This window comes from Phaenicophaeus curvirostris, chromosome 20 (genome assembly GCF_032191515.1).
Source record: "Phaenicophaeus curvirostris isolate KB17595 chromosome 20, BPBGC_Pcur_1.0, whole genome shotgun sequence".
NCBI classification, from domain to species: domain Eukaryota; kingdom Metazoa; phylum Chordata; class Aves; order Cuculiformes; family Cuculidae; genus Phaenicophaeus; species Phaenicophaeus curvirostris.
This window is the reverse complement of record NC_091411.1, coordinates 6,939,857-6,958,996: the sequence shown is the minus strand read 5'-3', so window position 1 is coordinate 6,958,996 and position 19,140 is coordinate 6,939,857. Positions and strand designations below refer to the sequence as shown.

The following is a 19,140-nucleotide window of genomic DNA, read 5'->3' as shown; positions in this document are numbered from 1 at the left end:
GGACAAGGAGAAACCACCACCCAGGGAACACAGGAAAGGGCTGGAGCATAGGCACCTGCACCGACAGCCCCCTCTGTAGTTGTTTCTCTCAAAATAAGAGCATAATAAAGAGGAAAACTCCACTAAAACAAATTAAAACGTATTTTATTGTTTGTTTGACCATAGCACCTTCAGGATTGTTAAAGCATTGAACACACACACACACACAATTCCAGAGGTCTCCAAAAACAATTAAGCTGGAAAACCTTGATGACTAATACCACCTGATGACCACATCACACATAAATAAGATACAAGAGAGAGAAAAATAAAAACAATGTTTATTTTCATCCCCCTAGGAACCATTTACTGGAAAGAACAGGGCACCTGAGAGCACGTGAGTGTTAGGGACTTGACCCATTGAGGACACGATTTTTCAGAAGGTGGAGGCTGGTTTGATAAAACTGAGTATCCATAGCTGCTCTGTATTGGCTTCAGAGCAAGTCAGTATTTCACGCACACCCTGAATTCACGTGGCATTCACACCAAGACTGCAGCTGAAGTGCCACTGAGGTTAAACCACAATCTTTCCTTTGAGTTCAGATGGTTTTGGCTCAGTCCTGGGGATATTCACGATCAGGAAATCGGTGTGAGAGGAATTAAGCAACATTAGCATTGCACTCAGAAAAGAAGGTGAAGATCAGAGAGTATACAAGAATCAAGTAAAACCAAAATTATCAAATCATTATTTCTGGTATAAAACTCTTTATGAACACTGCAGTTGTTCAGGAGATAAATCTCGTTTAAGTGGAAAGCTCAGGCACTTAGGTTATTTTCAGCTTCACACTTCTGGTGGGTGGGTGGTCCCTCTCCCACCGCTCAATCTATAATGTATCAAAACAATATTCAATAGTTAAAAAAATATTAAAAAACCACAAACAACCCCCCCCATGATCTTCCCAACGAAGAAACAGAACGAATAAAAAATCACAAAAAGGGGAAGAGCTCCCATAAACATTAACATGCTTAACAAACCACTGACAGGTTTTAAAAGCCAAAACCATCAGGAGCTTGCAGGATGAAAAGCACCTTTTCCATCATCTGCAAAAACATCTATTTTTGGGGCACAGTTTGTGGTGTAACCCCAGCCTCCAACACGACTCCGTTATTGCTGATACTCTGCACTTAGCACACGTGCCACCATTGTTTTATTGTCTCACGCTGCAAGGAAAAGAGGACAACTTCTAAGAGTGATCCTGAAATGCCGACCTATTTTTTAAACAACATATGGCTTTGGAACAGGGCTCCTTTTGTGCTTTGAGGCAGAGGTACAGGGAGAGTGTTGTCCTCACGGAGAAGAACGAGAGTGGATGGGGAAGCCCAGCAAGGCACTTTCTCCAAAAACGTTGGCATAGGAAGACTTGAGGAACTGGACGTAGTTCTGCATGCTGCGGCTGGTGCTCTCCGATTGCTCCAATCGATCCTTCAGATCCTGTAGGCGGCTTTCAAACTGCCGCTCTGCCTACAGAAAGAAGTACAGAGCACAAGCTGAAAGGCAGCAACTCATCCTATTCACATCAAACTTCAGCTGTTCCCCCAAAGCGCTGAGGATGGCAGGAATTAGCACAGCAGCAGATGACATAGATGGTGCTATGATATTTAGAACTTGTTCTGCTCATTTCCAATTCCATTCAGCAACCCGCTGATAAAAACAGGCGACAACGCAGCTGAGCAGTTAGGCTTTTCAAACTGATTAGCTATAATTACAGGGGATTAAATACACTCATTTCTGACAAGCAACTTGACCTGATCCATGCGCCAACCCAATTCCAAGTAAAACTCAAGTAGACAAGCAGGGGAAATGGGACGTTATGAAAGATTCCCCTTCTCTCTCCTAGAAAACCTTTCCTGTAGACACCACCAGCACAGCACCAGTGTCCCCTGCGAGTCACTCACATCGTCTCTGCTCCGACGCAATTGATTCAGTTCTGTTTTATTCCTACTCAGCTGGGTCTCCAAATCCAACAACTTGGAATGGGCTGCCCTCTCTCTAGACGCTGCTCGTTCTCGAGCCTGTTCCACCTATGTGTAACAACAGAACAACTTTGTTAAAGGGTTGGATGCAGAATGACTTTCCCCTATCCCACTGCCCACAAAAGCCCTATAAAGTTTAACCTGACACATTCATGAGCAGCAGCTCAGTCTTGTGCTTTCCTCTCTTCTGTTGCAGACTGGAGTGCAGGGTTCAGTTTTCCCATGGTTTAAGTGATAATAAACAGCACCAGCACATTTAATTATTTGTATTTCACCAAACAGGATGATTTTCATGAATTTGGTCACAGGCTGAGGAGGTGTTTCCAGCATTCTTTTCTAAAGTCTGTGTAGTTTTGGGAAAAGCACAATGAATTACTTACCTGTCTTTTGGCATCCTCGATGGCCATCTCCAGCTGGCGTGCCAAGGAGCTGCACTCACGGGTCTTCTCCTCCAACCGCAGCTGACACTGGTGGATCGACTCCTCACGTTTTGCTATGACCTGAAGGAATTCTATGTTCTGGGCGCTCGTTGTCTCTAGTTTTCTGAGTTAAGACAATAAGGGAAGGAAACCTATTCATTTTAAATGGAGTGTGTTTCAGGCTGCCTTTTTGTCATGCCCTCACCAGCCTGGGAAGAGATTCTACTTTCTCTCGAAAGATGAGAGCCCCAAGAAACACCTCTTCATTTCTCAAATCGAAATTTCAAAGACCGAAGGACACACGGCATATCCACATACCTGCATTTTCCCAGACACTGTCACTAAAAGGGATTCCTAAACATGGGCAGAAATACTGTAATATGCAGTAACCTCAGCATCGTCAGGCTAGATTGGACAAGGAGTCGGTTTATCTGCTGTGTAAAACATCATCCTTGCTAACAATATTCACAAAAGGTGCTGCAAAACCTATAAGTCTCTCTGCAGTGGAGAGCTACCAACTAGAGATCTCTGCAGAACAAGCAAAAGTGCAGAATCCTGGAGGCACCTGGGGGACTGGAGTAAGGCTGAAGCTGTTTCAATCCCCTGAAAAAAAAAATGGGAAGAGGATGGAAATGGAAGGTTAAGAGAGCAAGACAGCCTAATATTTCTAACCTTTCTAGCTCCTCCACCTTCAAGGTGAGATGCTTTTTCTCCTCCTGGGCAGACTGACACCTCTCTCTCGTCATCTCCATTTTGTCCCCCTGGAGCTCAATCTAAAAATTACAGTAAGTAATTACTTCACAGAGCAGTCACTACACACACACGACCAAGCACCTCAAAAGAATGCAGCTTTCCTTCCGGAGAGTTCATAATTTCTGGAGAGCCCCAGAGAGGGAACAGTGGATACAAAAGTAAAGCACTAAATATCCATTTTTCTGATGCTTCCAATTAATGCTTGGAAAGGTATGAGAAAATTCCCCATCTTGCAAATGAAAAGCTGGATCCGTAAACAGTTGCATGCAGAGCAGCCACACGTAAGCACAGCCAAGCACACGCAATAAAAGCAGCCACACAAACAGCAGCAGCCCACAAACAGAGCCTGAAATACCAGCAAGGTTTATAATTCCAAGCCAACCAGAGTAAAGCAGTCAGACTGCAAGATCATTTGCTGTGTCCCAGGGCATGGCTGTAGAAGTCATGCCTGTCTATATTGTCCTGCAATATCTACACAGTCCTCCTGGAGACAAAAACCAAGGATGGGAAAAACAACCTGAAATCAGGGTGAGAAAACAAGGTTGGGACAGCAATAATCAGCGAAAAACAACACAAGAGGGAAAGCTGACAGGATGATGGAAGCACCAGAAGCAAGCGTTGGCATTAGCAAGTGTTTCAGTGCTGCTATTCCAGTCCCAGTACGGTTCTGTACAGAAGGATGAGAATTCTTTCAAATAGTAACAAACACTACAAGCTTCGGCACTAACTTATTGCACAAAGACATGGCACACACCTTTATTTTGTAGCGCACATTTAATCTTTTCAAAAAGAGATGACAACAGAGACGAAGTTTGAACCTTCCTGTGATTAAAAATTCATCTTGCTGTCAGACTTGCGGATTGCAGTGCTGCAGGTACCTTCTGCCAGTCCCTTACCTGCTGACGGAGTTCTGTAATCAAGGCAGACAGGTCCATGTTCTTCTTCTCATAACTCTGAAGCTGGTCCTGACATTTTGCTAGCTGTGTTTCTGTGACCTTTAGGATCTCGGGCAGCTTTTCCAGTTCAGCAAGCTGGCTCTGGAAGCGCACGCCTGCCTATAATCAAAGAAGAGAACGTGAAGAACTTTTAAATGTTAGTAAAGTCAAGACTAAAAAATTTCTTAACTTCAGTGAAGCTTTGGTAGTCTGCAACCATGATGCCATCGTGTGGATATTTGGCCAGTGCTGGAGTTCAAAGCCTAAGGTCTTCTCCTACTCTAAACGATTTCCTCTCATGATTTGGCATTCTTTATGGATAAAGTGAGTATTTTGGATCCCAGGCTTCAGTTTTACTAGAATTACAACCTCTCTTTTGAGGGCAGCTGTTCCACGTCAGACAATGCCGTAACGTACCTAGTCTCCAGTTCTAAACCACTATTTCTGCAGCAAAGGACACCCTACGCAATTCAAACATCTCTGAAGAACACTGTTGTCAAAAAGAAGCGACCAAATTTTCAATAAATTTTGTGGAATTAACAAGTCCTGAGAAAAAAGTAATGGAAAAGGCAAACTCACGGTAAGCCTTTCACTTCCTATTCACAACCATTCAGAACACTGAGATATAGGAATGCCTGCAACACATCAGTTTTTAGAGGAATAGTTACCAGTTCAATCTCCTTGTTCATTTCATCCTGTAGCATCTTTTTGTCTTTCTCACACTTCTCCAGTTTTGCTGCCATTTCATCTGCTTCCATTCGGGTCTTCAGCACCTTGACATTCAAGAAAACCCACATACTTTATCTATAATATATAGTTTTTCAAACAACATGCAATGCTTTGGAGTAACTAAAACGCCTCAAGGATCAGCAACAAGTGTCTTGCCACACTAACCACCCCAGAACGATATTCAGAAGTTCACTTTTTGCTTCTGCCATCTGGATCATTCGGGCTTTCCACCAAATGTTCTCCCCTCTTGCCCTATCCTCCTACTACCACCACAACCAAAATCCTCCCAAAGCAGCCAAAGAGCAGTCCTTGCCACACTAAGTGGCAGAAGGCATCTCACTATTTCCCTTTACCTTTCGAAAAGGAGTAGGGAAAGTGAAATAATTAAAACCAGCCTTTTGTTTTCCATTAATCGAGATCTCTGCTGCGAGAGTCAGCTCTTCCCAATGACCAAGTTATCAGCATGCAGTGAGGAAGGCAAGTCCTCCACAGTTGGACATACAGCACATGGCAGTTTGGATGCTGCCGTTTGAGAAAAAGTAGGGCTAATAGAGACAAAAGAACCCAAACCACATGAAACCACAACATCCTCCAAGAGCAAGCAAAAGGGCTAAGGCGTTACAGAATAAGCCACATCAGCAAAGGGAGAAAATGTGTTTGTGCGAGGGCTGAGGGTTTTTTATAAGATGCCTACCTGTGACTTGTAGTTTTCAATCAATCCTTCATAGTTCCTGATAGAACTCTTGAGCTGCTGCACTTCCATCTGTGTCTGGTTCAGCTTTTCTTCCATTGGGACCATATTAGCCTGAAAAAAGAAAATATCTTCCATTGATTGCTTGGAAGTAACTGCCACGCCAGCAGTCTCATGTGTCTAGACTGAGAAAAGACTCATCAGTGTAAGTTAGTAAAACTTCCCAGACTTCATTGCATTGCCAAATCTACACCAGCAGAGCACAGAGGTTTGGGATGGATGTGCAACCTTTCCATCTGCCTGAATGCTCAATGCTACTTGGATTAAGACCACTCCTTATTCAGATCGATGCCTAGTTTCTCAAGAAGAAAATTATGTAGGTCCCTTACAAGATCACCACTGCTAAGAGACAACAAGAGAAATATGCCAGTTATTTCTTTTATTCTGGAGATGACCATTCTCTCTGCATAAGCTACACTTGTTTGTTCTCTGGCCAGCAGCACGAAGATGTAAGGACAAGATGTAAGATCCCAGCTGGAAGAAACAATACTTGGATTGAAACCCAAAATGTGGAACAACCCCAGGCCTCACGGAACATTTGCTTTCTTTCTTTTTGTCTCTTCCCAGCACATCTGCCCTATCTCACTCAGATTATGGCAAAACTGGTTTGAAACTAAATGGCAGCGATGGGTGAGGTTCAACTCTCTCCTCAGAGACCAAGCAACTTGTTATAGTTTATCTTTTTCTTCCCCTAGCATTTCAGCTTCAAACTCCTGGAATAACTGACCTTCAGCTTTTCATTCTCCATTTTGAAAGAAGTGGCCTCTGTAGTTTGGTGATGCAGTTTATCCACCAGAGCTTCTCTGTCCTCCCGTATCTTGTCCTCCAGGCTTGTCTGCTGCTCCAGCAAGTCTGCAACTCGGCTGCCATACAGGAAGAAAATTAATCCTTAAGTGACAGAAACAAATAAGACTCCTGGACCTTGAAAACTGCTTCAGAAAAATGGCTTTTCCCTATCCTTTCATCCTCCTCCTCCAGTTATCCATGTACACCTATCTATTACACTGTTCTACTACCTCAATCTCCTTAGCCTGTTGGAAATTAACTTGAGTTGTCCTCCTGGAGCTCAAACATTTTCTCTTCAAGATACCATGATAAAGACATTACTTCCCTCATTTCATACTACCTATTTTTTCCTGCAGCAATAACTGTACTGTAGTTATACCAACACATTTATTTACTTTCAAAACAAAATTGGCACAAACTCTACTGCAAATCTCTTCTAATCCCGTCCATTCAAGCATCTCAAATAGATGTCAAAAAAAAGATAATCTTAATTCTTTCAAAGCATTACAAAAAGGCAAAGGAACAGAGAGTCTTAAAGGTCAGCAAACCCTTAAAAAAGCCTGTCTTTGCTGTGGCAAGTCAGCAGCACAAGCCACATCTCTGTCTCTCCAAACTGTGCTCTAGCCCTTAGGCAGTGCTGGTTTTGTTTGGATATTTACAAGCAATCCAATTAAACTGTTCAATTTGATGAAATCATCCAATTAAATTCAATTACATTATCCTTCAACTTCAAACTCATCCCCACTCATGCCTGTTTCTCCACACTAATTTTATTCTAACCTGTTCAGCTTAACAATCTCCAATTCGAGGTCGCCCTTTTCCTTTACTATTTTGTTGTAGCGACTCCTCCAGGACTCAAGAGTAGACAGAGCCTCAGCAACGTAATTGTCCTGTCGAACAGAAGAAAAGCATGAGGAAAAGAGTAAGGGCAACAAAAACGTAACGGGACGTGGGATATGCAGGCAACATGCAGAGATGCCAATAAGGATAAGCACAATGTGCAGATAAGCATGATGTGCAGAGACTTCACTACGACTTTCAAAACACTGAGGACAAGTATTTATTTTATTCTTCCCGATCCTTCAGAGAGAGGCGTTCTCCAACATGACTGTCAGCCAACAACAGACAGACAGCAAAAGAAGAAACCTCTTTGAAGGTAAATGAACTATCACAAATACAAAGATTCTACTAGTGGCTCTGGTCCCTGGAATTATAAAAACAATGGAGAAAAAACAATCAAGTAGTGTGAAATCCATGTTTCCTTCTGATTTGTTTTAGTCCTAACTTCTCTACTTTTTCTTTATACCCTTCAGCCATTTTCAACATGAAATTCCAGTACACCTTTACATCTTTGTACTCTTCTGCTCTGATTAGTTTCTTGATTAACAACCAACTCCATTCAGAATTTTCAGCCAAAACTACCAGATTTTATTTCATTGGCTCTTGTCAATCTCCAAACATTCCTAAAGAACCACGCAAACAATCAGATCTGCTAGTTTAGTATGATCTAAGTTATTGCATGTCCTAAGTTAAGGACATGCAGTGTATATAGAGACAGCCGAGAAAACTGGATTTGCTCTAAACTTAGCATAAATGGGCCAAGGCATCAAGATAGAAATAAATCTCATTAGTTGAAAGCAGAGGCTCTCCCCAGGGCTGCTGCCAGAAATCAAGGGTTTAGATGAATGATCTGAAATGAGGTCTCTCCTCCTGTGTTATCAGGTACCTTTTCTGTCAGCTGGATTGACAATCTCTCCGCGTACTCCTCACTCCGCTCTGCCCGCTCTTTCTGTGCACGGATGGCTTTCTTCAGGGCCTCTTTATCCCGATCTGCCTTCTGCCTCAGCTCTTTCAGTTGTTCTGTGATACACTCCACCTCTGCCTTATGCTGAGCTTCACTGCGCTCCAGATTCTGTAGCGGGGGAGAAAACACACCACGTGGAATAATGTCCTTGTACCCACACACCCACAGCAGCAGCTCACTTCCTAGAAATGGTGGAGAGAACATAACCCCCTGACCTCCAGCCTAGAAGTACCTGCAGTCACATTTCACCTGCACAGCCCTGTCCTAGTGCTGACAGACGTGTCAGCATGACATCTGCTTTCCTTCCAAAAACCTTGTTTTCTTCTGCTTTCTAGAATACCAATTTCCTCTCCTGACCAAGATAAATACTGGACTACAAGTCTTTTGATGTACCCGAGAATATTCTCTTTATTAACTGAAATACTAACGTATAACGATGTTGCTTTATGCATCTATTTATCTTAACAGAACTAAAGGTCCTCTAAACCATTAACACACATCTGTTCATCATAACAACATCAACAGTTACATTAAATGTGAGATTTTGATCAAGATAAACCTCCTCATTAACAGTGCAGAAAATGTGCATGAGCGCGATCAAATTCAGGAACTCATAGAACAGCATTTTTCCCAGAAAGCAAATTAGAATCAGAATCATTAGGTTGGAAAAGACCTTAGAGATCATGAACTCCAACTGTACCCATCTACTACTAAATCATGTCCCCAAGCACCTCATCTACGCACCTTTTAAACGCCTCCAGGGATGGTGACTCAACCACCTCCCTGGGCAGCCTCTGCCAGTGCTTGATAACCCTTTCTGTGAAGAAATTTTTCTTAATGTCCAATCTAAACTTGCAATTAAATAGTTTACGATCTGTCTTGATGCTTGAATAAAACCAAGCCAACTTTTATATAATTATGTAGTAATTAACTTTGGAAAAAAAAAAATCTAATAAATGCACATAGACCTTATGGCTCTGGTTTTCCTGCACGTGTCAGAAATTAACAGCTTTTTCTTTTCTTAATTCATTTGAAAAGTATGGCTTGTACAAACATCACTAGCCAATATTTCAGGCTACCAAACACAGCAGAAGGACAGTTGGTGAGTGCTCCTTCCCTCACCAGTCTGTTCAGTTAATGAGTATATGAAGACACAAACCCCAGGCCCCACTGCAGACACACCCGTATCTGGGTACTCAGACGGTTGTTCTCAGCTTCTTTATTTCGCAGCTGTGCTTGTAAACGGCCTCTCACAACCTCCATGGATTTGGACAGTTCACACGCTGACTTTGCCTGGTCCTAAATAAGAAGTAAAGACACACAACTTTCTCCTCACCAAGCTCACAGAGGTTACCTTTCTAACAGGTAACCATTCAGTGAAGAAATCTGACGCTGTCTCCAGCCACCTCCACTTCCCTCAGATGGACCCTCACGACTCCACTGCTCAAACAACGTGGGCAGCAAATTAGTCACCATTTATTTTACATCAGATGTGAATGATTGGCCTGAAATATTTGTTCTAGGGAAAAACATCCTTCGTATCCGATCTCTTCCATTACTCTCCTTTTTCTACTTCCTAAGCAAGGCAACAGACTAGAATTTGGCATTAGGAACCAACGGACCATAAACAGAAAGGCAATTCAGTGATCAGCCAGAGCAAGTAGAGTGCTACCTACTCGTCTTTGTGATGGTTGTTTTATTAGTATTAGATTAAATCCACAAGTGCGTGGTAATAGGTAGCAGTCTGTCTAGTTTTATAAGCAAGGTAGTCATCTGATCCCTTAAACAGCAATTGTCTGCAAATACAATCCCTTATTTTGGACTATCTGTGGTTCTACAGAACTGGGAAGTGGAGCAGGAAGGGAAAACAGAAAAAGGAAACTACCTTTTCTGCCTGTATCTGAACGGTAAGATCGTCCACTTCTTTTTCTTTCTCCTGAAGCTTCATCTGAAGTTGCTGGGAAAACAAACACCACTCAGATGTTAAGCGACCAACACATTTAGATTGGCAGGTGGAATGGGAACTGCCTCCCTCCCAAGACTCTGATCCGCAGCACTCTCTGCCTGGTATCCACAGCAACAGCAGCCTCAGCCCCAGAAAAACCGTCTGCATACTCCTCAAGCAGAAAGCAGAAAGGATGCACGTACACTTGTGTATCAGGGCATAGGATACCCAGTCAAGAACAAGGACCTGACAGGAATATATACTCATACAAAAAAGGGCATTACCTATATCTCACAGCAAATTTTATAACTTCTGGCAATATAAGAACTCTTCTCTCAGTTCACAGATAAGAAAATGAACATAAACTGGTCATTCGCTTGTTCAGTAACAGAGCAGATACAGAGAGCTGACCCTCTTTGTGCTTTTCTATCTCCAAGGATAACATGCTTAACACACAGAAACAATATGATGATTCACAAACTGAAGAATTCAATTCTGAGTGTCAGAGATATTTCAGCAGTCAGTATTTTCTTCTCTCCAACCCTCAGAATATTGTAGGACAACTCTTACTTAGCACATTCAATACCATAAAAAAAGGTAAGTAGAATAATTTGTGCCTAAACACAGTGAGAACTGGCTAAAGTTCTCCTTTGTGGCTGAATACTGTAAGTTCTAACGGTGCGCTTATGTGTAGCTCTCAGTTGCGTTGAGCCCTTTCAAAGGGTATGAAAATCAATCTGCTTTGAAATGTGGGTTGTTAATCAGAGGAGCAGTGGAAAAAAATAGATTGTGGTTTGCTGGTTTGCTTACCACTTTCTCTGCATCTGAATCAGACAGTCGTTGCAGCAGTGCTGCTTGCCGCTCCCGTATCCTCTGAGCATCCTTCTACAAAAGAAATGCGGGAGAAAAATTATTTCTATTGATTCTACAAGTGGAACTGGGCAAATCAACCACTTTCTCCCAGATGCAGCAGCAATTAGCAGAAAAAATACCCAGAAGCACCAAATTTGCTAAATATTTTACATATCACCCATCCCATAAAACTTTTCCACTTATTATAGTCTTTTACTAATTATAAGAAAAAGCATGACAATTTAAGATCTTTCTGAACTCTTGCATTACTCAGGGAAGGTCATGGAAAAACTCAGTCCTTTTATCCAGTCTCATGGGTGGCTGAAAGAACTGTTACCATCAGCAGAAAAGTGAGTCTTACACTATGACGTGGGCAAGGTTAAAGGAACCTGTTCATCCCTCATGATACAGAATCAACAGTGAGGTTGGGGAAAAAAAAAAAAAACAAAATAAAAAAAGAGGAATTTTAGGCTCTCAAACTCCATTTCAGTCCAACAGAGCCTCCTGTAATCGTTCACGTTCAAGCACACAGCACTGCTTGCCTCCCGGTTATGCTGCTCTCTAAGAAGTTCTCGCAGTGTCCGGTTGGTTTCCTCAAAGGTGCTCAATTTCTGGAGCAGAAGCTCTTTTTGTCTTGTCAGTGCGTTAATGTCTGAGCTGCTCATGTGCTTCTCCTAGAGGAAAATCAAACCAAAACAAAGACAAGAAAATAATTGTACATGTAGGATTAACATAAGAAGCTGTTAGAAGCACAAGCAGTGCAACAGCCAGAACTACGTGTGCAGAAGGCGACTGGATGCTGCAAGTAAACCCCCCACTTCCAAACAAAACCAGCAAACACCTTAAGCATGTTAAATCCCTCCACTTTTCCTTCCATTTTACTGGATCAGCAACTGTAATGTTACATTTTGAAGGCAGCCATGTAACAGGACAACATAGCAAAGGCAATAAAAAAAGGACAACACCTACAACATTGAGTCTCCCAATTGTATTTTTCAGGGCGTGGATCTCCCTGGCTGCTGCTGCTCCATCCCTTTCTGCCTCATTCAGCTTGGACATCAAACACTGTTTCTCCCGCTGCAAGCACTTTTTCTGTAGCCTGTAATGAGAATTCAGCCATCAGAGAAACAAGAAGCTTTGACAGCTGTACCAGCCACTATTGATATAGAGCTGATTAGGTTAAAACTCAGAATAAAATTTGAACTGGGATACAGCTCTAAACAAACACTACCTAAGATTTACCCTCTTTCAGTGCAGAACTTGTTCTGATAGAAGCCAGTAAGTAGAAAGCAGGAACTTGCTAGGATCACAGCTATGAAACTGGAATTTAGAGGGGACAAACTGGGCTTCTACCAAAGCCTGTGCACATTATTAAACACAAAACTCAACGCTGTTCTTTTCCTGGGCACTTAAGCCACAACAGAAAAAAGATTCCAAATGGCTGGACATGAAACAGAAAAGCACACCCAGATAGACAGCTCAAAGTTTTTTAGCCAGCTCTTACAATCTTATAAGTATTCACAAAGTTTTCTGCAAAAAAACGAACACAGAGCATTTACTGGTGACATTTCCTAAGTGACCTTTGGGTCACTAAGAAAAAAACCCAAACAACCATGATTCAGGCCTCTCAGAGGCTGCCACTCCTGTCTCAGGCTGATTGTTTTACAAAGGCCAAAACTACTCTGATTTTCAGCTCTGTGTCTACTGATTTTGTTGATACCCTCACAATTCAAACAGCATCTCTTAACCTTCAAAATATTAGTTGCAGAGCTAGGATGACCCTCTAGATGACCACACAGGCCAACCACTCTCGGGTTCCTCCCAGAGCAGTGTTTTCCATCCCAACCATAAAGCCAGAGCCCTTCTCTGCTGCTATTGCCATCTGAAGCCCACAATTCAAAAGGTGACAAGAAATTCAAGAACATCAGTTCTTCAGCAGCCCCAAATAACGTTAGCAATGGATAGGTGCCCTATAAATGCTCCTGCTTGCAGTAGTAATGGAGGACTGGAGCTTTCTTACACAGTCAGATCTTTCTCTTCCCTTATGCGCTCAATATTGCGTCTGAGCAGCGTATTCTCATGTTCTGTTTCTACCAGCTCTTGTGTGACCTCATTCAGTTCTTCTTTCTGCTCCTCAAGGAGACGCTTTGTGATTTGTTGCTCCTCCTCCTTTTTCTGCAGCTTGGCCTGATGAAGATATTTAAATAGAACTTCAGATAAACCAGGTGCTTTTAAAGTGACACACAGACTCTGCATCCAAACCAGCGAACCAGCTACTCAGCTGCACCAAACAACAAAGGGTGATGGATTGGGGCTTTTTTTTGCCTAGATGCTTTCAGGCTGTTCCTGCGTACAGCCAGATTAATTCACTAATTGCCTGGAAATACCTCCCACCCCACAAACACAGGGAGACACACGCATCCTTGCTCCAAGTCCAAAAACTGTCATCAGTCACAGAACATGTAACAGACCTCAAACACAGCAGGGATGGAGCTCTGGTAGCAGCTCACATGCTGGAGATGGCTCCCACCGCTCCACTATCGCTTTGTGAGATCCAGGGAGCTGGGTGAGATCAATCTAAATAGTCCCTGGCATTTTGTTTCTATCTATCCATCCTAGATTACTCAGGAGGCCCTGGGGCAGCTCAGTGTCACTGCTGGCAGCATGACTGGAGTTATGCACAAACTGCTTGAGCTGAACAGGGCTCAGAAGTCGGCTACTGCTCCTCATGAAGGACACGTGCACCCCCTTTGGCCGTTAAGAGCACTAGAAGATGTGCAAAAGAGAGAACACGGGAGGACGGAACTACTCTACCAGACTTGTTTCTTTTTGGAGCAGAAAAGGTCAAGGTCACTGGAAATTCCCTGGCTCACGCAGAATTAAAGCTAATAAAAATAATGTGATCTTACACTATGGATTTAAGTGACAGTATCACACATTTAAATTCAATTAAAAGTATCAAAATGGATTTTCGTTTTACAATCATGTAGGAAATCCTATTAAATTTTGCAGCATAAATAAATTGGAAAACACTTAATAAAAGAATCCACTTCACTCAAATCCTGTTCCTGGTCACTGCTTTCAGCTTCATGTAGTTTTGAGTATATATTACAAATACAAGCTTTGCTGCCCTCAGTGTTAACCCAAAGGTAAAAATGCAGTTGGCCCATTGGCAGAGCATCTCATAAAATCCAGAAACTTCTCCTATCCATTTTTTAAATGGTGGGGAGTGCATAAGAGGCTGGAAAACACATCACTGGGCTGCACACCTTGAAACGGAATCGGAAGAAACCATCTTGTTGAATAAGTGGGTTCTTTGACAATAAAACATCATCACATTGTATTTTTTACCTTCTGGAAGGACCAGTTTTCAGATTTGGGGCATAGGCAGAAGGCACATTATTTGAAAACTGAAGCATAGGAACATTTTATTAAACAAACAACGTTTTAAAACATTTCATAGTAGGGCTTAGTTAATTTCTCCCCAGGATAGCTCAGCTCTTCTAAACAACTCTGACCGGGGCTTTTTTTAAGCAAACTAACTCCATTGCAGGGAGGCTCCTCTTGCCAAACAATTAGTGACAAAGCCTGAGCCAGCAGGTCTTCACACTGCCTCCTCACCTCATTTTTTAGCTTTCCCACCACATTCATCAGGCTGTCTATCTCCTTCTCATATTTGTTCATTTTGCAGCAAATAGCATCCTCCTCATCTGTAGAGAGGTCACTCAGACGCGATATTAAATGCAGTTTTTCAGAATCCGGAGCTGTAATTTCTAGGCGGTGAGTTGGCCCCTAGTAGGAAATAAAACACATCAGGTTTTTTTTTAGTATAAATAGTACTCTAACCCCAACTCTGCGAAAAGCAGAGACCAGGTCACATCACTGCATTAAGGAATAGAAAATCGGTAAACAGCTTTTTCATTTCCATCAGGGAGAGGTCAGGGATGTAGAAAGACTTGAACAGAAAAAAAAAAACCAAGAAAAAATAATGGAAGTTCAAATTCTCATCTAGGAAAAGTCAGGAACACAAAAGGCAAAATTATCAACCCACGAGACAGAAAATAACACGCAACACTACACACACACGCCATGCTTCAGGGGAGACCAAGCGTAGGAGCCCCTCGCTGTGCCTCCAGGTGAGATCCTGAAGGGGACTGGTAAAACTACAATAAACAAAGAAATTTGTCTGGCTTCTAGAAGCAGAAAGGCACAATATGGCCATAAGCTGCTAGTTAATTTCCAATTTTTCTATATTAAAAGTGAAAAAGACTTGTAGAAAACACTTAAAATGGATGGTAGGAGATAGAAGCCTTCTTTCAGACCAGCCCAGCTCCCTCACTACGCAACTGCTCTCTTCAATCTCAGACAAACCTTTGATTTAAAGAACAAAATCAGCCATACCTCCCATTTGGGGGTGGACGCCCGAAGGGATGTTTTGCCTGGGGGCACCCAGGGGGCCTTAGTTTTCATCCGGGCAGCTCGGTATGTGTTCATGGTATCCCCTTTTGTTTTCTGTTTGCACTTTGGCTAAAGAAAAGAGAAAACAAATTAAATCACAGGCTTTTAAAGAACCACTTACAATTTTGAGTGCTGCAAAACCTGATGAAAGTTCATTCACACAAAAATATCATGTTTCACATCGGCAGCTATCAGAAGGAGCCAAAATGGGCCAGAAGGAAAGGCTATTGCATGTTTGGTTGACAGTATGGCTAGACATAGCGCATTCTTCTTGTTTATCACGTAGCGACTGTTACATCTGGGATACTTGCACTTGTGATGTGATGAGAGCCTTACTCAGCAGGCCAGGAGCAGATCAGGGCCTGGGGAAAGGAAGTCTCTGTATGGAGAGACACAAAATGATATCACAGTACAACCCATTCACACGAAGAAGGAACAACCTGGAAGATTCCTTCTCCATTCTAGATTCCTCTCACAAAAGAGCAGCTACAGCTGCCAGAAAGAAAAGAACACTGTGGCACGATTGCTTATAAATGGCACCTGAAGTGTTTTCCCTGCTTTGCAGACAACAAATAGATCAGCATTTATATGTATTGAACTCAAGGTGCTCTAACTGAAGGGAAGTTGAAGTGCTTTTGCACAATTCTAACCTTTGAGAAAAACCACACGTTCTAAATATTCCCCACAGGCAATTAATTAACGAGAGTCATTGATTTCACTGACAGGCTCTGACCCATTATAGTATTTGCCATTAGCAATAAGCACAGAATTAACAGAGCACTTCGAACAGGATGTGCAACTGCCATCACCTCTTGAGAATGACTTTACATAAATGTCCAACTAAAACAGAGGACAGGAGACAGCTGGAAACTCAGCTCCAGTGTCGCCTCCCACCTCCTGTGGAGAGGGCTACGAAGAGAACCTCTTTGCTGCACGGCTCAGCAGACTGAGAAACCGCTTAAGGCCAAAAGATGGTTTGAATTCAGGCTCTTTTTTTTCTAAACATATTTATTTTAATACAATCAAGATGGAATTTGAAATGCCCAGATATTGCCTTTCCCCAAACTTTTCTACAAAAACAGGAATGAAGCCAAAGAAAAGCCATTATCAGGAGAAAAAATACAGGAAATACAAGAAAAAAAATATTCCCCAAACCACATCATATTGGAAGCAACGCTCCTCGCAACCACACACCTGAACACAAGAAGTAACTGTGTATTCAGTATCACATTTGAATCATCTTAAAAAACATCACTGAAAATTCACCACTGAATATGAATTAAAGTCTTACGGTTCCAATACGACAGCAAAAAAGACTTTGAAGATTTTGTGGTGCTTCTAGGCCCGTTCGCCTTTCTCTTTGTAGCCCCTACAAACACCCAGCTACACGCTCCTACCTGGTGTTTTGAAGGTGTGGTTTTCTGACCCTTTTTAATATGGACATGGACAGGGGTGTTTTCATCCACATGGACGTGCAAAGGGGGAGATGAGGAACGGTTCTTCATGGCTCTTCTCCCACAAACGGGAAAGGGCAATACAGGGAAAGGAAACCTGTGAATAAGGAAACTGGAAGTAACATTTCCCTCTGGGCCAGAGAACAACAATGGCCAGCCTCCATTAAAGCCTGAGGGTTCTTTTAGTAGCATCTGTCATTTTGAATTGCACGCTATTTTGCTGTAAAGCTATGATTGATACAAATAATTTCTCTGCTCCTGGTATTTTCTGCTTTTAATAGGGTTATTAAAGACCAAATACAGTTGGATAGATAGCAAGTGTCTGTTAAAATCATTGGAGGCCAGAGAGAGCGAGTGAGCAGATCTAGGATTCCAGTAACAAACACAACTGGATTATGAAGAGAAATGTGAAAGGGGAGGGAGAAGTGTTAATATAACAGTTTAGTTAAGAAAAATCAACAGGAAACCATCAGATCCTTCCATCCTAGAACCCTCACCTTGTAAACTCTTACCCAGGTGCTTAATTTAAAATGTTTTTTTGAAGTTAAACAAATGCTTAAAGGCTTTTTTATTATGACAATTCTGTAATCTTCAGAATAAACGCATAACCTTAATACCTAACACAACATGGATAAGCCTAGAGATGCAGGGTTAAAGTCATCACCTTTGAGCTTGATGCTTTGGCTGAGGTAATGCCATAATATAATTACGAATCTTAGAAAAATCTACCAGCAGCACTAATCTGATTCCAGCAGAAAGCTTTTTGTCAGCTTAAGTAAAATTACTTACGTTATTCTAAAGGTTTTGGTGCTTGACAGCGTGTTCTGTGCAGAGACTGAAGTTACTTCATCGTTGATGGATCCAGGACACCTGACAAAAATAATAAAATGATCACTAATACGAAAAGGTGCCAATTTCTGAGCATCCTCTTCCTCTCAATTTAAGGGAACACGCAGGCTCAAACACATCAAATGTATAAACCCAAACAACAAAACCTGGTGTGTTCTGGCTTCCTCTGGCAAGCATGGAATGTAGGAAGGACTGAGATTGTAATTCCTTACGTAATGATGATGATGAAGGTTAGTTTGAATGGAAATGTTTTGTATAATTACACGATGGGCAACAAACCTGCTAATTCTAACTGCAATTTTAAACCAGTTTCATAAGGAAACAAAGTCTGAACAGCTCCAGGGTACCTGTAGCATCTCTCCCAAACCCAACACCCTCCTAAAATCTGCAATTGTCAACAAATTCTGCAAAATTTGATGGAAGTGTTGAAGTGACAGGTTTATGCAGTTGTGCAGGCTGAAGAGATGCATACAAATTAGCACCCATGCCGCAGGGAAATGCAGCGCCACACAGACTCGTGTTGCAGTGTGATTACCACTGCCCAGGAGGGACATGTAGTGGGACACACAGAACTGGGAGTCAGCCACAGCGTCAACAGCTTCTGACCTGGTGGGACATGAAGAAATGAGAGGGAGGAGGGATTACCAAAGGACTAGTGTCTGTCATGGGATGATGAGATGTGGTATATCAGGGTTAGTTAATGAACCTTATGATAATATTCACAGAATCATAGAACTACCAGGTTGGAAAAGACCCACCGGATCATCGAGTCCAACCATTCCTATCAATCACTAAACCATGTCCCTCAGCGCCTTGTCCACCCATCCCGTAAACCCCTCCAGGGAAGGTGACTCAACCCCCTCCCTGGGCAGCCTCTGCCAGTGCCCAATGACCCTTTCCATGAAAAATTTTTTCCTAATGTTCAGCCCGAACCTCCCCTGGTGGAGCTTGAGGCCATTCCCTCTCGTCCTGTCCCCTGTCCCTTGGGAGAAGAGCCCAGCTCCCTCCTCTCCACAACCTCCTTTCAGGGAGTTGGAGAGAGCAATGAGGTCTCCCCTCAGCCTCCTCTTCTCCAGGCTAAACACCCCCAGCGCTCTCAGCCGTTCCTCATAAGGCCTGTTCTCCAGCCCCCTCACCAGCTTCGTTGCTCTTCTCTGGACTCGCTCCAGAGCCTCAACATCCTTCTTGTGGTGAGGGGCCCAGAACTGAACACAGGATTCGAGGAGCGGTCTCCCCAGTGCCGAGTACAGAGGGAGAAGAACCTCCCTGGACCTGCTGGTCACGCCGTTTCCTTCATAATCTAGTGTGTAAGAGCAACTTTGACAAGTAAAGCGTTGCTTGTAATGCGGTAGAGGACGATTTTGTACAAGTCTTGTGCTAGAGTAGAATTTA

General features: G+C 42.6%; 1 protein-coding gene across 1 annotated transcript; it reads right to left on the bottom strand.

Moving 5' to 3' along the window:
* Window positions 1–158: 158 nt before the first annotated feature.
* Window positions 159–16,990, bottom strand: ODF2 (outer dense fiber of sperm tails 2). Its single transcript, XM_069873237.1, has 19 exons — window positions 16,843–16,990; window positions 15,389–15,514; window positions 14,609–14,779; window positions 13,008–13,174; window positions 11,957–12,086; window positions 11,530–11,661; window positions 10,946–11,020; window positions 10,076–10,147; window positions 9,373–9,489; window positions 8,113–8,298; window positions 7,167–7,276; window positions 6,328–6,463; window positions 5,544–5,654; window positions 4,789–4,893; window positions 4,082–4,240; window positions 3,105–3,205; window positions 2,394–2,556; window positions 1,936–2,061; window positions 159–1,501 (listed from the first exon to the last, which is right to left on the bottom strand). The coding sequence occupies exons 1-19, from the start codon at window positions 16,948–16,950 to the stop codon at window positions 1,328–1,330; spliced, it is 2,469 nt and encodes an 822-aa protein (XP_069729338.1). The 5' UTR covers window positions 16,951–16,990; the 3' UTR covers window positions 159–1,327.
* Window positions 16,991–19,140: the final 2,150 nt, after the last annotated feature.